The sequence below is a fragment of the Sardina pilchardus genome, chromosome 7, assembly GCF_963854185.1.
Source record: "Sardina pilchardus chromosome 7, fSarPil1.1, whole genome shotgun sequence".
NCBI lineage: Eukaryota > Metazoa > Chordata > Actinopteri > Clupeiformes > Clupeidae > Sardina > Sardina pilchardus.
This window is the reverse complement of record NC_085000.1, coordinates 1,788,577-1,807,059: the sequence shown is the minus strand read 5'-3', so window position 1 is coordinate 1,807,059 and position 18,483 is coordinate 1,788,577. Positions and strand designations below refer to the sequence as shown.

General features: G+C 40.2%; 1 protein-coding gene across 1 annotated transcript; it reads right to left on the bottom strand.

The window, feature by feature from the left end:
- Window positions 1-67: 67 nt before the first annotated feature.
- Window positions 68-16,718, bottom strand: LOC134087071 (eukaryotic translation initiation factor 2 subunit 2-like). The gene is made up of 9 exons (XM_062540280.1): window positions 16,578-16,718; window positions 15,438-15,618; window positions 15,062-15,162; window positions 14,777-14,909; window positions 13,907-14,007; window positions 13,365-13,513; window positions 4,918-4,974; window positions 4,730-4,815; window positions 68-1,221 (listed from the first exon to the last, which is right to left on the bottom strand). The coding sequence occupies exons 1-9, from the start codon at window positions 16,590-16,592 to the stop codon at window positions 1,046-1,048; spliced, it is 999 nt and encodes a 332-aa protein (XP_062396264.1). The 5' UTR covers window positions 16,593-16,718; the 3' UTR covers window positions 68-1,045.
- Between the last annotated feature and the right edge of the window lie 1,765 nt (window positions 16,719-18,483).

Sequence of the window (18,483 nt, the reverse complement as noted above, 5' to 3'; positions counted from 1 at the left end):
AAACGGATATAATTTTGAAATGTCAAGCAGTCAATCAAAATAATAAGAGAAGACTTTGGAACAGCTATTATCTTCATTCAACATTTTATTCCAAAACACTCAAATCTTCACATCTGCTGCTCTGTGTTAAAAGTGGATGCCACGTTCTGCTGTTTCTTATGGGCCATAATTAAATGACTTTCTGAAAAAGAGATCACAATTCTTTCGGCCTAGCAATACAGAGGTTGATTAAAAATTGTCCAACGCCTACCCCATGAGGCACCAACAGCCCTTGTACATGACAGCAGTACACAAAATTCTCATGTCCTTCACCAATACTGATATTAGACAGCAAGTTGGAAAATGTCAAATTAAGCTTCCACAGCTCATTTTCTATGACTTGAGTCCACCCAGAGTCTATACACGCACTGAGCTCTCTAAAGCTTTGAGGCAACTCCCCTTTGAGCTTGTGAATGAATGGAACTACACTGGACTGCTGCTATCTTCCCTGAGAGCACTGCCATGTGGTAGAATCATACATGATTAAACCAAACATCTCATATTCTTAGGGGTTGGGCTCAATAAGTTCAGATTTTTCCCCCTCTGCTTTAACCAAGAGCACTTGATATGCTGACTAAACTGAAGAGTGGAGGGTCTGGTTTAAGACCAGAGGGAGTTGAGATATGGTGAGAACCACCGCAGTACCAGGGCTGGCTCTTACAGGCTCCACTGCCTCACAGGGCCTCTGCACAAAGGGCCTTCGGCTCCTGTCCTGCGCATCTGAAAAACGTTGGGGGTCGGGGGAAACAAAATGGAGTATATACCTATAGCATCGCATCACATCAACACCCCCCCCCCCCCCCCCCAAAAAAAAAAAAAAACATCACAGACCTCTCCCACATGATACCCAAGAAGTCCATGCCCTCTCTCTTCGTAAGAAATTTGCCCAGTTTTAATGTAGTCAAATTTGGGCAGCAGTGGGCCATCAGTGGCTCCCCTGTAAGTGGGCCTGGAGGAGGGGGTTTGAGGGGGGAGATGAGGGGCAGAATACAGGCGCCCTTTCTTATTAGTTGGCTTTGGCACGAAGCTGAGCCCTCTTTCCGGTGACAGCCTGGAAGCCAGTCTTGATACTAGCAACAGAGCAGCGGGAATGACACGTCTCACACTGCAGGAAGTACAGACGCGTGTCCTTCTGTAGAATGGTGTCCGGAGAGCGACATGTGTGACAGGTGACGTATTCCTCTGTGAAGGGGAGAGCGAGAAAAAGAGCATCACTGAATGAACTTGAATGTGATTATCTTGCTGTTGTAACTTGCATGGCTTGATATCTCCAGTGAAATGCCCTCAAAGGCTGAATCCCCTGCCTATAGGACTAGGAATTGAACAGCTCTCCTGTGTATATCAGAAATAAAATAGCCATGCTTCACAAACCTTAAATACCCTTCAATTGCAATGATCAACACCAGAAACTTTGAACACCAGTACTCTCGCTTTAGAGTATTTCCACCAGTCATGTGTATGAAGATTAAAGAGTCACTGCACCCTAAAATATGTTTTTTGAGCTGTTGATTGATTGAAATTACTCATAAGTGGTGAACTGTACTATTGCCAGGGTTAATATTGACAAAAATCGCGTTTCTCGACAAAAGTAACATTTCGTCTGATTTTGTATTGGAGATATTGCTCTCCACGCATTCTACAGGTTGAAACATGCCATGGCATGTTGGTCCAAAATGCTATTGGAATGCTGACGAAGTCCAACACTACCGGGTCGTTACAAATTAGGAATTAAACGCCCCAACACCTGCTGCCCTATAGCCTACCTGTGATAAGCCATGTCTGCAGCACTCATTGGCCCTTTCCGAAACGGATCCCTACTCACTTCGACTCGGTTAGCGAGTGAACTTCCTTTTCAAGTCCACTCGTGGGTGCGGAGAACACTCGCATTTGAAGGGTTAGGGGGTTAAAACAGCGCTACATTTCGGATGCGCTTGAAGGGAGAAGGAAGTTGACGTCATATTCGTTTTCATAGAAATTATGAAGCCAATATATATTAAATCACCAATTAAGATGTTCTGGACACCCCTGTGTATTAGGATATACATCCCTCTTCTCTCCTTTCATTACTATGAGTGAGGAGTTGCATTTTATGCTTTATTTAACATCAAATTATAAAAGTGCTGTAAATGTGACCTGCACATGTGTTTAAATATTACAGCCTACTTCTGTACGATCTTGCACATTTTACTGAGTATCAAACTAAACATGAGTTGTTACAATGTAGCTTAAAACACGCTTTTGTCTGTAAATGCTGTCACACGGACCAAAAAACAACTGGCAGGGAGATACGTGAGCTGCACGAACACTTGAAAACGGTTGCACCTGCGTTTCAAGACAGCATCGATGCTGACTTGCTCCTGGAGGCGTGGTAGCCCCTCTCCCTAGGCACTTCACTCGTCTCAAAATTCGTTTCGGATGATACTTAATGTGGCGGACCCTCGCGTGAACGCGCAAACGAAGTGTGTAGGACTAGGGTTTAGGGATCCGTTTCGGAAAGGGCCATTCCCAGATGGACATGAAATCACCATGGTTGATTGGTTGCAGCAGTGCTGCACTCCCTCTCAAATTTCAGAACGTCTCGCCCATTTTGAAAGCCTTTTTCAGAAATGTGAAGTGGGTGGAGTTATGGGGTGAAGTGACTCTTTAAAGTGTAACTTCACCCCATAACTCCACCCACTTCACATTTCTGAAAAAGGCTTTCAAAATGGGCAGGACGTTCTGAAATTTGGAAGGTAGTGCAGTACTGCTGCAGCCAATCAACCATGGTGATTTTGTGTCAATCTGGGAATGAGTGCTGTCTTATCACAGGTGTTGGGGCGTTTCATTCCTAATTTGTAACGACCCGGTGACGTAGTCTCGGTAGAAAAGTACAGGACTACATCAGCATTCCAATGAGCCAATTTCACAGTGTCCAGGTGTCTGGCCTAGTTGATGTTAATGATGCCTTAATTGGCAGGGTAAAACATCTTCCTGTTTCTGTCTTTCCTATTCATGGGGTATTTCTCAAAGTCAAGAGCTCGTCCTTGATAGAATGCTTTCTTTCAAGTCGAGTGCTAGAGAGACAAGGCTACACACCTTCCCAGTACCCTCTCCAGCCGTCAAGATCACATGCAATGGAACAGCCTAGCGAGTGTGGAAGTGTACGTCAATTGTGCACGGTTCCGGCTGCGCGCTTAATTAGAACCGTGGAAATTGTGCTGCTTTTACAGGAGTTCCGACAATTGCAGCTGCACTTTCCTCTAAATAAACTTTTTGGAGTAGCCTACAGTATTTCCACATTCGACTTGGTCTTCACATATCACAGTCCGTAGTTTATAATTATGTTAGTGTCAATAGAAAGTTATACCGGTAATTGGCAACAGCAACTGTAATGTTAAACTTCTAGAAAGTTCGTATTGGGCAAAGTTCTGAGATAAATTAATAACAAGTCTATCACAACTTGTTCATGCACATTGACATATGCATTTATGATGAATATGCACAATAACTTGATATAAATGCCTGAGCAAATATACGATGGCATTAACAAAACACTTGATAAATCATATTTAGCCTACATTAACACGCACTGCTTCTTTGCATCTACTTTCCCTCTCCCTCTTTTTTTTTAAACCGCACCATCAGAAAATTTCTAATTGTTCATACGCAAAGGATTGTGGGTTATTTCTTCACTCCGAGGATCCATCGATGCATCCTCCAAAATTCTCAGAAATTCTCAGAACGAAGGACTCAGTACTTGCTAGAATTTGAAAGCATCCTTGACTTTGGAACAGTGCTTGACGAGATTTGATGACGTAACGTCCTTGAAAAAGTGGCTTGGAAGGAGCAATCCTTGACTTTGAGAAGCACCCATAAGCCTATTTCACAAGATGTCGCCACTGTGTAAACTAACTTCCTCTGGAACAGCTCAGTCTATAGGAAAGACAGAAACAGGAAGATGTTTTACCCTGCCAATTAAGGCATCATTAACATCAACTAGGCCAGACACCTGGACACTGTGAAATTGGCTCATGGACTTCACCAGGTCCCTTTCCACAGGTGAATAAAATCAAGAACCTTGATAATCAACCTTGATTATCTATGCAGACTGCATGGTGCTTGATTAATACACCTGTGGAAAGGGACTGGTTGAAACTCATGAATAGACTGAGCTGTTCCAGAGAAAGTTAGTTTACACAGTGGCGACATCTTGTGAAATAGGCTAATAGCATTTTGGACCAAAATGCCATGGCATGTTTGAACCTGTAGAGGGCGCGGAGAGCTATATGTCCAATACAAAATCATATGAAATGTTACTTTTCTCGGGAAACACGATTTTTGTCAAACCCTGGTAATAGTGTAGGTCACCACTTATCAGTAATTTCAATCAATCAACAACTAAAAATATATTTTAGGGTGCAGTTACACTTTAACACTACTTGGTGAAGGCTCAGTAGCAAGTTCATCAGGGTAATATTCCTCACTCAACACACTAACTTACATACAGTTAGTGCAACCTGCATTGTGTTTACAGCGTGGCTCACCCAAACTCGAACCCGCAAAAAAGCAGCACCTCGGGAAGTCGAGTGTGCTACCAATCGAGCTAAAAGTCAGGATGCTAGCTCTCTCACTAGGCACTGCACCAGCTGATACCATTACACTAGCATACACACTAATATATAATTTCAGGACATTACACTAGCATACATACTTATATATCTTCTCAGGACATTCTCTATCTGTTTTTGTTGAAATCTTCCCTTGATCACAAGCTGGTTATTTCCGTCAATTGAGCCGCTGGAAAAGAAAGGCAAATGTATCTGTAAAATCTCTTGCATTTTAGCTCATACCCCTCAGTTATGTATTCCAAAATGCAATAACAATAAAATGGTTGATTACCTTGTACCAAGCTCAGCCAATAAGAAGGCCAGTAGATGTTTAGGCTGACGATGCAACCTACGTAACAAAAGATGAAATCAATGTCATCACAAAGAATAAAGAATATCTGCAGTCCAGCTACATACTAGTTATATATTTCCCTGCACCAGCATACATACAGTGAGGAGAAAATGTATTTGATACTATGATAAAGTTGCCTAAAAGAGGAATATAAAATCATCATTTGACAATTGATCGTAATGTCTTAAAGGGATATTCCGCCATTTTTGGAAATAAGCTCATTTTCCACCTCCCCTCGAGCAAAACAATTGATATTTACCTTTTTTCCCGTTCATCCAGCCATTCTGTGAGTCTGGCGATACAACTTTTAGCTTCAGCCTAGCATAGATCATTGAAACGGATTAGACCAGTAGCATCTCGCCTGCTAGCATCATGTTTAAAAGTGACAAAGATTTCCGGTAATTTTCCCATTTAAAATGCGTCTCTTCTCAAGGTAGAAAGTGCAATAAGTAATAATATGAAAATTAAACTTGGTGTTTTTCTAGGCTGATTTGACATGGAACTACACTCTCATCTGGCGTAATAATCGAGGCAACTTGCAAACTACTGGCACTACTACTGCTTGTTGTCTATGGGGACTATTTTCAGATGCTGCGTGATATCACTGCGCCCATGGTACGTTTGCAAGTTGCCTTGATTATTACGCCAGATGAGAGTGTAGTTCCATGTCAAATCAGCTTAGAAAAACGGCAAGTTTCTTTCTCAGTTGGTCTTATTGCACTTTCTAATTTGAGAAGAGACACGTTTTAAATGGGAAAATTACCAGAAATCTTGGTCACTTTTAAACATGATGCTAGTAGGCGAGATGCTACTGGTCTAATCCATTTCAATGATCTATGCTAGGCTGAAGCTAGAAGTTGTATCGCCAGACTCACAGAATGGCTGGATGAACAGGAAAAAGGTAAATATCAATTGTTTTGCTCGAGGGGAGGTGGAAAATAAGCTTATTTCCAAAAATGGCGGAATATCCCTTTAATTAAAAAAAATTGTAAAAATAAAACCGTTAAGTTCACCAATTTTCTTGAATGTATCGTAAATAAATAAATGTTCTTCCTAAATGCTAGGGGGAAGGAAGTATTTGACCCCCAATGTAACATAGTTACCATAGAGTTAACATAGGGGCAGGCAGTTTTTTATTTTCTAAGGCCAGCTATTTCATGGATCCAGGATATTATGCATCCTGATAAAGTTCCCTTGGACGTTGGAATTAAAATAGCCCCACATCATCACATACCCTTCACCATAGCTAGAGATTGGCATGGTGCTTTTTCCAGTAGGCCTATTAGCCTGTTTGATGCTCATTGAGCTCAATGCAAACTTTAAGGCGAGACACGGCAGGTGAACATGTTGTTTTTCCATGCATCGGCCAATTTTGAGATTTTGTGCTGGTTTGCTACCTACTACAACAACAAAGTCCGATTTGCACATTTAGGTGTTTATTTCGTGACATTTTGACTACTCGCGCCTATATATTTTTCCTAATTTCACCAAAAGTTCCCATTCTTAAGTGTCATGTCCTACCGCGACCGTGATCCGAAGCATATCGTGTGTGACACCGTTGGAAAGCCCTGTTCCTTGTGCATGACGCTATGCATCCAAATATGGCCATTTCCTTTGTATTAGCAACCAATCGCGAAAGTTCATAGGCGGGTCTAGGCTTTAGAACGGTATCTCAATGGCTGTGTTTCTATGGTTTCAAGGCTGTTTTCTCGAAACGAGTTTCCTCCGGTTTCCTCTCCCACTCTAAGCTCAACAACTCCACTTCTGTATCACCTACATACACCAAACTTTCCAGTGTTATTCCTAAGTATGTTGTGAAGACTTGTCCAGAGGGGTTTGTTGATTTATTTTTCTAATCCTGATTTATGACGTTTTATTCTTAAAAATGTGACCATTCACAGCGAAATCAGTCGTTTTGCGCACAACGTTATTTTGAGAAAATCAACAATAACAAACTTCCGGGTTAAAATGTTGAATTTCACGTTTTCGCATAATTCGACTGTATACAGTCTACAGTTTCATATCGTGAACGCATTTCACGGTAAAACATTCGTTTTGACTGTTAAACCCGGCGAAGATTCAACACATTTGCTGTCATTCCCGTTGTGCACGCGCTGCTTAAAAAGGTGATTTCTCCTCTTCTGGCATATCGTGACAGGAGAACCATGTCAACTTTGGATGCTGTTATCTTAGCGATAGTTTGTCTAATACCCTCGATATACATATCGTTGGAAAGCTTAGTTTATGGCCGTTCACGTGAGCACAATAACTTAATTTAATAAATTTTACCGAAACGACTGGTTCCGCTTTACAGGGTCACAAATGAGGCAAAAATCTAGTTTTTATGGGTATTGACAGTATTTTCAGGTTTACTGGAAAACGAAATGAAACATCCATAAACCCCTTTGGACATGTCTTTGGATTTACTATATATACAACATGAAAAAATAATTTTGGACCTGGCTTTGTCTAATGTTGAGTTTTTGAGGTTTGAAATAATATATGCAAATTGGCACATATTTAATGAGATAACGCCTAATTAGCATATTCAAACATTAAATTACAGAAACCTTGCAATACATTTTTTTCACACATTTATCTGAGTAATCAGCTGGTGAAGTTTCATGATGATATCTGTAAGTTAATTTTTTTACCCTATTCACCTGTAGTGTCTCCCCTTAACCATCTTCAGAACTCACCGAAGCAAAAAACAGATAACTAGGGCACTGGAGGCTGGCTACTGACAGCTAGTTTTGACTCCTCGGGTGTTGGTGCATACCTACAGCTATCAGTGAATACTCCAAACATCACCTGAAGCCCTAGGGGTGTGCATTGGCACTGCCCTCACAATTAGATTCTATTACAATTCACCAGGTAACGATTCGATTCAATTCGATTCTATGATGCATTGCGATGCATCAAAATGAAGTCATTTATTATGTCAAACCAGCTCTTATATAAAATGACAGCTCATGTCAACACATTATTTGTGTAGGCCTATATTCTACGCTACTAGGCTACATGTAGGCTTACTGTAGCACTTGCCATTTACCATTGCCTAATATTGTATTTCCCATTTACTAACAAAACTAGATGCGCGCGCACATCCTACAACTTTTGTCAAGGCAAGTTGCTGCACTGCCAGCTAGGCCTACATCTAATCCGAACATAGAAGGCCAATAAAAAATAGGTTCCAGTTGGTTGGTAGCCTAATCCAAATACAAAAAAGTCTAAAGGCTAAACCAAAATTATGCTAATTGCGATTAGCCACATTGCTAATAACTACAATGAAAACGGTGCTGACAGATACTGCAATAAGGCATCATTCCTATACAACTACATAAACAACAGAACATTACTTGAAATTAACATTACTCACGTAATTGTCTTGCCATAATGGGCAAAGTAGGCTAGTCATTGAAACTTCAGTTATGCTCCACACAGCAGACATTATGTGCACTCTTTCCGACACTAAGAAGGCTATTTTTGGACATGTTGCGGGAGACATAACATAGTTTGGCTGGCCCTGCGACTTCTAGTCAGGTGTGACTTATATACAGGGTACCCCCAGGATTGTTAAACCTAAATTTAAGACTTTTTAAGACCTTTTTAATGCCATTTCAAGTGAAATTTAATACCTTTGTCGCACCCATCAGAGAAGATTAAATCATATCGAACACCAGATTAAACTTCAAATAATTTCTACTTTTGAGTGTTTGACATAACAAAATAAGAGTTTACAAGATAATGCAGGTACACCTTTTCGAAGATCAATAACTTGTATTTCTAAAGAACATGGAACTGAAATTGGAAGACATTTTTAAATATCCACAATAAATGAGCAAAACAAACCAAAAACAATAAATACAATGGACTCTGTTGGCCCAGTTCACAAATTAAAACATGACATAGGGCGTGTAGAGTGACAGTAGCCTAGTTGTTAAGCCTTATGCACGGAACGAAATGTCATAATACAGCTGTAGCTGATAAATTACGCTGTCAACTAAACATTTGAAACGTGCGCAAAACGGCATGAACCCAGCATCGGCACGTCACGTAAAACACAAATTGAAGCAATAAGTTGGTCATCGGATAATCCTGCAAAGCCTTTTCATAGGCATGCTACGTTTATGACATATAACGTTGATTATGAACACATTTCATCACAGCTGAGAATTAGCTTACGCAGAGACATTTTAAACGGAGCTGCCGGCTGTGCTGACTTGCTGCCGAGTGCTGACTTGCGCGTCTTTTAGATGGTGAACAAATGTAAGCATGATTTTCTGAACTCGGCATTATCACTAATTTTACCCCCATAACTGTCGACGACTGGAAATAAAATGTGATAGCTACAACAGAAAGCCTATTCAGTGTGCTTAGGCTAATCGCCATAGCCTCATCTAGCCGCGAAAAAGACGAGGAAATTAGCCGAGTGCTGGGAAAACCACACTGTTTGCGCGTGCACCACAACGCAGCTTCATTATCATGGACAACGCAGCTTCTTTATCATGGACAGAGAATTTAGTTCACATTACGCTACAATGTTAGTCTAGTGATAATTTGACTAAGTGATGACTTGTCTAGTGATAATTTTTTATCACTAGACAAGTTTCCGGAAGTAACCTTTCCGGAAATGTTAATAACACGTTGAACAAGCGTTGCCAGCTGCAGCAGTGACATTTCCGGAAAGGTACTGACTCGATTAAATTTATTCTGGACTCTCTATCCGACCACATAAAGACGTGGGGATACTTCGGTTTGGCTTTAGGGACCCTCTACTCACTACCACGTAAGTGTAGTGTTGTTTGGAACAGTAGAAGAGGCATAAAAATAGCGTTCTGTAGCGGCGAAAGACATGCCCGCGTCACTTCCAGGATAACGAGTTTTGGCTAAAAACGGTGAGCTCGAACTTTCTCAAAATACATCCGAATGACATGATTTTGGTGTCAACTCAACGTATGTACTCCCAATAGTCCGAAAAAATTATCTAAAGTGCATTTCACTCCGGATTATCCCTTTAAGGCCTATTAGATTAATGGTTATTTTAGATTAATGGTTAAAACATAATTTGAAGTATATAATTCGGTGTATTTGGCATCCTTTTCAATTTCAAGGTATTAGGAATTTCTGCTTCTTTTTGAATACGAGAAGTAAAATATAGCCTGTGCATTTCACTCCGGATTATCCCTTTAAGGCCTATTAGATTAATGGCTATTTTAGATTAATGGTTAAAACATAATTTGAAGTATATAATTCGGTGTATTTGGCATCCTTTTCAATTTCAAGGTATTAGGAATTTCTGCTTCTTTTTGAATACGAGAAGTAAAATATAGCCTTTCCATTCCATTCAAATAGCTACCAGAGTTAATGCCTTGTAAAAGTAGCAAAATGCTACTGTTTCGCCAGAGGGGGGTGCCAAACTTCACTTTTTTTTATTGTAAATGTTTATTCTGGTGTTACCAAAACACCTGTAACTACATGCATTTATTCTGTGAATGGGGCTTAGATGCAATATTAGAACTTACATGTCCATATACTTTTCTATTTCCACATAGATTTTCATGATCCTACTACCTACCCCACATAGCTTTTCAGCTGCATGAAAATGACACAAAAATACAAACATGCCTTGTTTTATCCTTATTATTGTCAAATTCATTTGATTTGGAGACTTCACATTTTGGGACAACATTAACAAAGGATTATATTTCTATAGAAAAGACTCATTGATGACAGGTGTGTCCCAATAAAAAAGTTTTGAGACCCTCAATATCACTTTTTTTGCATGTTTTTTCAGAAACTAGGGACTTCTGTACAACCAATGAGACTGTGGTACAAACATTTAATCATTGAATCTTACTGAGAACATGCTTGTCTTCCATTCTATAAAGTTTAGTCAGGTTAGGAATGATACTTTTTAAGATATGAGTACCTTAACATGGCCTCCAAGATAAGGTCATTTAGAGAGTGTAAAAAGGCAAGGGCAAAAAGACAATGAAAACAATAGAATTGAAAAAAAATATTTTACAGATTTTAGTTATGGAACCTAAACATTGTGTAGACAAACTTTGAAGGAAATCCGAGTTGGTGCTGCAACCATTTTCCTGGATTTTGTCTGATTTGACACGGAATGACTCTGGCGCGACTTATACTCTGGTGCGACTTATACTCCGGACAATACGGTAAGATGAAAGTTGATGATGTCTGGGTTACACAAACAACAAATGACCTATAGGCCTAAATAAAAAGTTATGTTGCCATTACTATGTAGGCCTAGCTTAGGCTAGTCTTATTACAGGGTATCTGCAGGAATCATAAGGATGAATTTACTACCTTTTACTACCCTTTTTACTACCACCAAAATAATTTTTACTACCAACACGACGCGGCTGCGAAGTTACATTTCCCCATTTCGACTACCTAGTGTTACCAACCAATGTTACCAAATATGCTCCGTTCTACAATCTTTGAAAAATATGAAAAAGTTGCCAAATTTAGGCAGACCGCCTAAATATGCCTGAAATATGTAGGCTATCATGATCATTTTGCCAACAATGATGTAGAACCATGGATTTTCTCAGTTCATACCATGTTTTGTTTTAACTTAAACCAACAGAAAGTTATCATTTTGACTACATAATTTAGTATAGGCCTACTTGATAACATATAGCCTTACAGTCCTGTACAATATAGTGAACCAGACCTAGATTGATATTGATGCTGATTGAAGAGGTTGCTTGAAGGTTGTGATATTTAAGTTCCAAAAAAAAAAAAACAAATTGCACCACTCCCTCTCCTTCCAAAGTAGCCTAACATGTCCTACACCTCTCCTCCTAAAATAAATTGCAGGCCCTACTGTTATAAGCTACATCACTAGTTGTCCAAGTGCACACAATAAAAGGAGAGCTAGGATTAAAATTCAGACTGTGCCTTTAAATAGTCAACTTTTTTTCATCTATCAGCACAATGCTAGGCTACTGTAGGCCATTTCCACTAAGAAATCAGCTCAATATTATGTGCAAGACTGATGTTTACCAAGCATGCCAAAGTGTTAATATCTTAGCACTATAGTCATACGTTTTCTCATAGTGAGATGGCTATCCCGAAATATGTTTTGAATGACGTGGGGCGCACGGAGGTGAACAGCTGGACAAATGCGAAATGACAAGGTGTCATACTAAACAAGGTGACAACTAAACAATTTAGTAGACCTAAGGTAGACAGGCTTTGTGGCTAAAACGATGAAAACCAGTAGGCTAGTCTGTCACAGCTAACTTCGAGCACAGTAGCCAAGACTAGTTTACACGCACAGAAATTAAAAGTCAATATCAGCATCACGAGATTGCTGTAATTATCGGAAAATACAGACACGTTAAACTGGACGCAAACGCGTGGCAAAGCCAACAAAAAAACAACAACGTCATAGATTATGTCTTTTTAAATAAATAATTTGACCTTTACCGTTTCATGGCTTCAGCTAAGAAACAAATAGTTCACCACACACATCGAACTTGCATCAAACATTCATCAACATGACTGCTTTCACTTTCAATGACATCCCTGGCGGAATCGCTATGGCAACCATTGAACGTTGACGGCAAAGATTCTTAAATACCCGGCTACTCCGTTGAGGTCCTGTAATCGTATACTTTATTTTTAAGCTAGAAATTTTTTTCCCCCCTTTTGAAGTACAAATATTACGCAAACAGTGGAAACTCATATATGAAGTTGGTAAAAAATTTTTACTACCAAGTGAAATTACATTTACCTTAATTTTGATTTTTTTTTTTACTACCTTTTACTACCCCGCGGGGACCCTGTATTAGCGTTACAAGTGTTATGGAAAGATCTGACTACATCAAAGCGCTATGAGTAGGCTTGTTTACCAAAAAAGTGCGGAGTGGAGCTTTACTTCTACTGTTCGGTAAAGTTGCACGCATAGTCAACACGCCGTGTTGAATCTGTGGTGCGCTGCCACAAATTAGTCTATGTGTGGGAAACACTGTACAGGCGGCGCATGTCATTGCAACATTGCTCTGGAAATGCCCCCGGAATTAATTGAAACGTCAACGTCAATTGCGATGCATCGCCGAATCCATTATTGTTCACACCACTATGAAGCCCTTTCAAAAAAAAAAAAAGGCTCTGTGGTGTACGAACACCTGAAATCCAACACCAGAAATCCAACACCAATTTCTGGCACAGATCAATACTCTTCTGCTAGGGTGGATATCAAATGTATCGCCTCTCCGATCTCTGGAAAGCACTAGACACAGCTCTAATCCTCCTGCACATTCTGTTCCGGAACACATTCTATCCCGGAGCATTCCCAGACCTTCCAGAATACAATGAAGGGCAAAGCTCAGTGGCTGACAGCACACACTCACAGTTTGCAGATGTCTGTGAAGTTGACGAAGGAGGTCTTCTTGGTGCCCACACGCACCACCTGTGGTGGCTTCATGACAAACTTGCGCTTTTCTCCAGCCACCATGTCTGGGTTTTTCTCCCTCATGATGTTGAAGACTCTGTTCAGCAGCTGAGGCAGAAAAAAGGGATGTGAATGTCTGTGGATACATACAAAATATGTATTTCCCCTCAGTTTATCCAGTGGGAACACATACATTACAAATTAATACAATATGTCTGAAGAAAACCATATAGGAGTTTATGATTTATGTGTAATTGAAGTCTAAACATATAAAATGCATTTAAAACATTCTAAGCAAACCAATCACAAATAGCAGGTAAACATTATGAAAATAGCTCAGAACAGCAGTGCAAATTGAACCAGAAAATGGGGAGGAGTGAGACTATGAAGATGTGTGTGGGATTTAGGATGGAGACTAGTCTTGGCTGAATCAGGTCTTATCAGGATCCAACAGCAATGCATAAGTGGTCTGCATCGTTCTCACGATGTAGCCTAGCGTACCTCGTCGTAACTGTAGTCTCTCTCCGTCCCAGCCCAGGCAGGACCCGTCATTGAGCTAAAGGTAATGCCGTCTGTGTTCTTCCCGTCATCATCATCCAGAGCTGCAGAGAAACACAAAAGCATGAGTCCAGGATTCATTCTTCAACATGATACACAACCGCAGTCATGACACTTTATCCAGTTCTGGGTATGAGACAATTCTCATCATGTTCAAAGAGACAATGTCTACAAACTCTGGCAAGTAATTTTACTTAAATCCATTTTTCAAAATAGTTTTCTTCTCCTACAATATAAAACATGGATATTATACTGCTATGGATGACACAAGCATCATCACGCTTCAATAAAGTCCTAAGTTTGGGAACAATGCAGAGGAAGTAAACTAGTCTAATGCACTATCAAAATTCTCAAAATGATCGAACCAGTGTTATATATTTTCAGTTTTCTGCTCTATGTAGCCAATTATTCCATTTGTATGCTTGTTTACAAACATGGAACTTATTCACATTGAGAAGCATTCATTTGTCAAACGGAGAACAACAATAACTCCCTTACTCCCTTTATACACAGGGGAAAAAGTCCTAAATTCTCCCAATCATTTCTGAGGCAGAAGATTGCCTTTGAAATGCAACAAGAGTAAAAAAAAATATCCTTCACTGCACAAGCTTTGCATTGATGATGTATAACATGTGGTTGGGTCTGAAACAAAGTCTCATCCAGATTCGCTAATTAGTCATTCTATTGACATTGAAAAGGACTGGAACAATGGACTTATGGGGGAGGATGGGGCAAGGATGGGTAGGCGAAAGGTAGGTAAAACACACAGGTCACAGTAGCCCCACAGTTATAGAAAACAAACAGAAGGGTTACCTTCATCCTTTTCCAGCAGCTCGCCGTCGTCCTGGAAGTCCACCTTCTTGGGTTTTTTCTTCTTGGTTGGCAGCATAAGGTCTAGGTCATCCTCATCCATTGGCTCTGATATCTCACTCTCGATTTTCATGTCCTGTTCGCCATCACATATACATTGCAAAGAAAGTTTAATGTAGATATGAATTAATAACTGTAATATTGATTCACCTATTTATTTGCCAAGGCCTTTAACTGTCAACTGCTACATTATGGATAGCATAAAACTAGCATAAAAATACTACCGACCTTTATGCCTTCCTCAATGTCATCACCAAACACTTTCTTTTGTTTTTTCTTCTTTTTCTTCTGATTGAAGAAGTTCAAGTCATCCAGATCATCTGACGGCTCTGCAGATTTCAAAGCCGATATGGAAAACACATCGTTAACAACGGGCCTTAGATCTGAAGCTCTAACAGGTATGCTTAGAGACCATAACTAGTCAAATGTACACCACCAAGAAAATATAATTCATGTTATGTCAATAGTCAACTAACTTAGTATCAATAATGAGGTGTGGCAGGGAAATAAATGTGAATACTCATGAATCTACCGTCCCAAAGTCTGTGGTGTGAACATTGTTCTACTATGTGCACACACACTTAAGGTGTGTCTCTGGCCTCACCTTTCTTTCTGCCTTCATCCTCATCAGCGTCAAAATCCCTCTCCTCCTGGCCCTCCGGTTCCACCTCTTTGGGCTCCACGGGCTGCGACTCCTCAGTCACCCCATCTCCACCATCCTCTTCCAGCATGAAGGGCTTCTTCTTCTTCTTTTTCTTCTTAGTCATGGTGGGGTCAAATATCATCTGTGAAGAGGAGAGCAACATCAAGTGAATAACGGTGTAAATAAATATATTGACCACAGACCCTGACAGTGATAGACAGTCGTTCCTCCAGTGAGCGATGGCAACAGAGAGGCTAATCTGAGATCGCTAAACTAGAAGCAATATTCTGGGCAAGCAGCCACACAGCCCTTCTAGAGCAAGAGCAATGTGTCTTGACACATTGCGATTTAGGACCCAAAAAAATATTATTTCTAGAATTGAAAGTGACATTCGTCATTGTATAATGTTTCATTGTAAATATTAGGCTTACCCTTTTGACACAATGATCTGACATTAGCGGCCCTGCCTATGGAATCATATGACTACCGTTAAACAACTAGTGACAGATGCACAGCCCCTAAAGTAGCGTTAATGGCACTTATGTGAACAATTGTGACAGGTTTTATCAACGCCAAGTACATGTAAGATAACTATAAGTGAAAGACTAAACAGCCGTTTGAGCAATGTAACACCAGGGGTGTCGAAAAGACTGCTGGCAACATTACTAGCCAACACTTCAGCTAGCTAGCCATTTCACTGACGTTCATTTACTACTAGTGGTGGTGCTAACAAGCTAAGTTGCTGATTTGTGCTCCTGGCATGGCACGTGCGAAAGCCTGACACCGATGAAGACACTTCCTTGGTGTGTATCCGTCTTGTCAACTAAAGTAACCCTTTACATTTCTGGACATAAGCACAACAAGAAGGCTGGAATATTCATGGTGGAATATGTCACCCAGACTAGAGAATACACTTGATAGCTTGCTAGGTACCTAGCCCACGTAGCTTTAAACTAGCTAGCTAGATAGTAGCCTTGCTAGCTCGAGGCCGAAAGTCATAATGTTAGCTACCGTGAGTAGCAAATAAAACGGTTCTAGGCTTGTTATTATCTGAACAGAGACATATTGCTGTCATGTGTAGAAGTCGATCCGACAGTTCACCTCGTCTCCCGACATGTTTGCAGCTCGTTTCCAGATGTCTCTACACCAAAATGTTTTCAGATCTGTCCCAGTGAGCACCCTTCTGTTTCTTGCATCAGCAGCTAGTTTCCACTACGCACGCGTGCACTGCAAATGATTGGAGTGTTTGTACCACAGTTCTACCACTAGAGAGAGTGGCTGACCCTTGCTCCAACGATTCAGTCTAACCAATTTATAAATGCAGAAAAACAAAACTACTTACTACATTGGACAGAAACAACAGCAAACACCAAATATATTTCAATGTTATATGACCATTAAAAGAGAACACACTGTGGTAGACTGTTTGTCCACAGTGTCTAATATCAAACAGAGGAAGAGCTATCAAACATGCATTGAAAGAGGCAGACACCCTGGCTGCCCTGACAAGAGAGACTGTGCACCCACTGGAATCAAAGCATGGTAGAAGCAGAGTTTCACTTTTTGAATTTTTAATTAAAAGAATCCATCCAAACTTTAAAACGTTTGAGAACAATCCCATTCTAGTGCCAGAGTCACAACTAGATCCCATAGAGAAAGTTAGTCGCCCTGTTAGTAGAACACTCACACACACAAACACACACACACACACATGCTATGCGTGCATGAGCAAGAGACATGCTCCAAAACATTTTTTTTTATGTACACTCTATATGTACTTGAATATATGCAGGCCTAGTCTAAATATCTTGATTGAATAAAGAAACGCTGTTCCTTTGTAAGAACACCCCCCTCCTCCCCCCACCACCCCACAACATTCAAAATCAATTGTAGGCACCCTATTACTATGAAGCATACTGTTATACACCCTCTGAACGATTGGACTCTTGGGAAAGTGGCATTTTTTTAAATGTACAATCTGTGTAGTTCAATACATTGTAAGATTAATTATACTATGTCTTAATTAAATTTAATCAAAAATGCCCTCCTCCCCCTCCTCCGCTTTTGGTGCCACCCTGACATCTGGCTGCAGTGTAGCTGCACTACAACAAGTAGATGCAACATATTGGGTACTGAAATATTCACAAGAATCCATAGAAATTGAATCTTTATGTTGTTTTATCCAATATTAGCTGTTCAGATGTATAATCTAGCTTATCTACAACCATTAATCCAACAAAGTAAATGCAAAAATAGAGGCTTTTGTGTAACTATTTCATATTTTGTATAGTCACTCTGTATCAGAACACCTGACATACAATCATAGGCGTCGATTGCGATGGGGACGGTGAGGACGCGTCCTCATCAGATTTGTCATGAGTCATTTTGTCCCCACCACTTTTTTTTTTAAAAAACGAGCTCAATTTGGCTAAAAACTAAAAAGTAGCCTGAAGTTCATAACACACATAGCAGCCACCAGAGCCGTATCTATATGGCTCTGGCAGCCACAACTGCAACATTGTTACTAGGGCTGACCTGACGTTAGAGTCCGAATCATTTGTTGCAACTTTAGAACGATGTGAGCGGCCACCCGGCGTCCTCTAGTATTGTTTGTAAACTGGAAATACGTGTAGCCTATTGAAGTCAATAAATGACATATAGGGAACTTCAAAAAAGGAATATATGCTCTTCTACAAACAAGCAACTACTGGTGCATGCATCCACGACAGGGGACAAGTTGATCAAAAAGAGAAAAATACCGGAGCAGTAGTGTATAAGGCTAGTGTTTTTTTTTTGCTTGTTATTGTAGGCTAATGCAAAGGTGCACAGCAACAGTCTAACGTTTCGATTAGCCTACATCTTCGTCAGAGTAGCCTATGTTATTAACGTTCTGCTCGATACACATCTAAACTCAGTAGACTTCGGTCTAGTGGGGAAATTAGCTTTGTTTTTAAAATATGACGACGAGGACCTCAACGATTGGTCTTACTTTCCTTCTCAAACTATG

Bases quoted from the DNA above. Each gene is read 5' to 3' on its own strand.
- LOC134087071 (XM_062540280.1), bottom strand. The intron at 15,163-15,437 runs GTGAGGCCAGAG...TGAAATCTGCAG, and splicing joins GGATGAAGGCAGAAAGAAAG to AGCCGTCAGATGATCTGGAT. The intron at 4,975-13,364 runs GTGAGTGTGTGC...TTTGTTACGTAG, and splicing joins TTCACAGACATCTGCAAACT to GTTGCATCGTCAGCCTAAAC.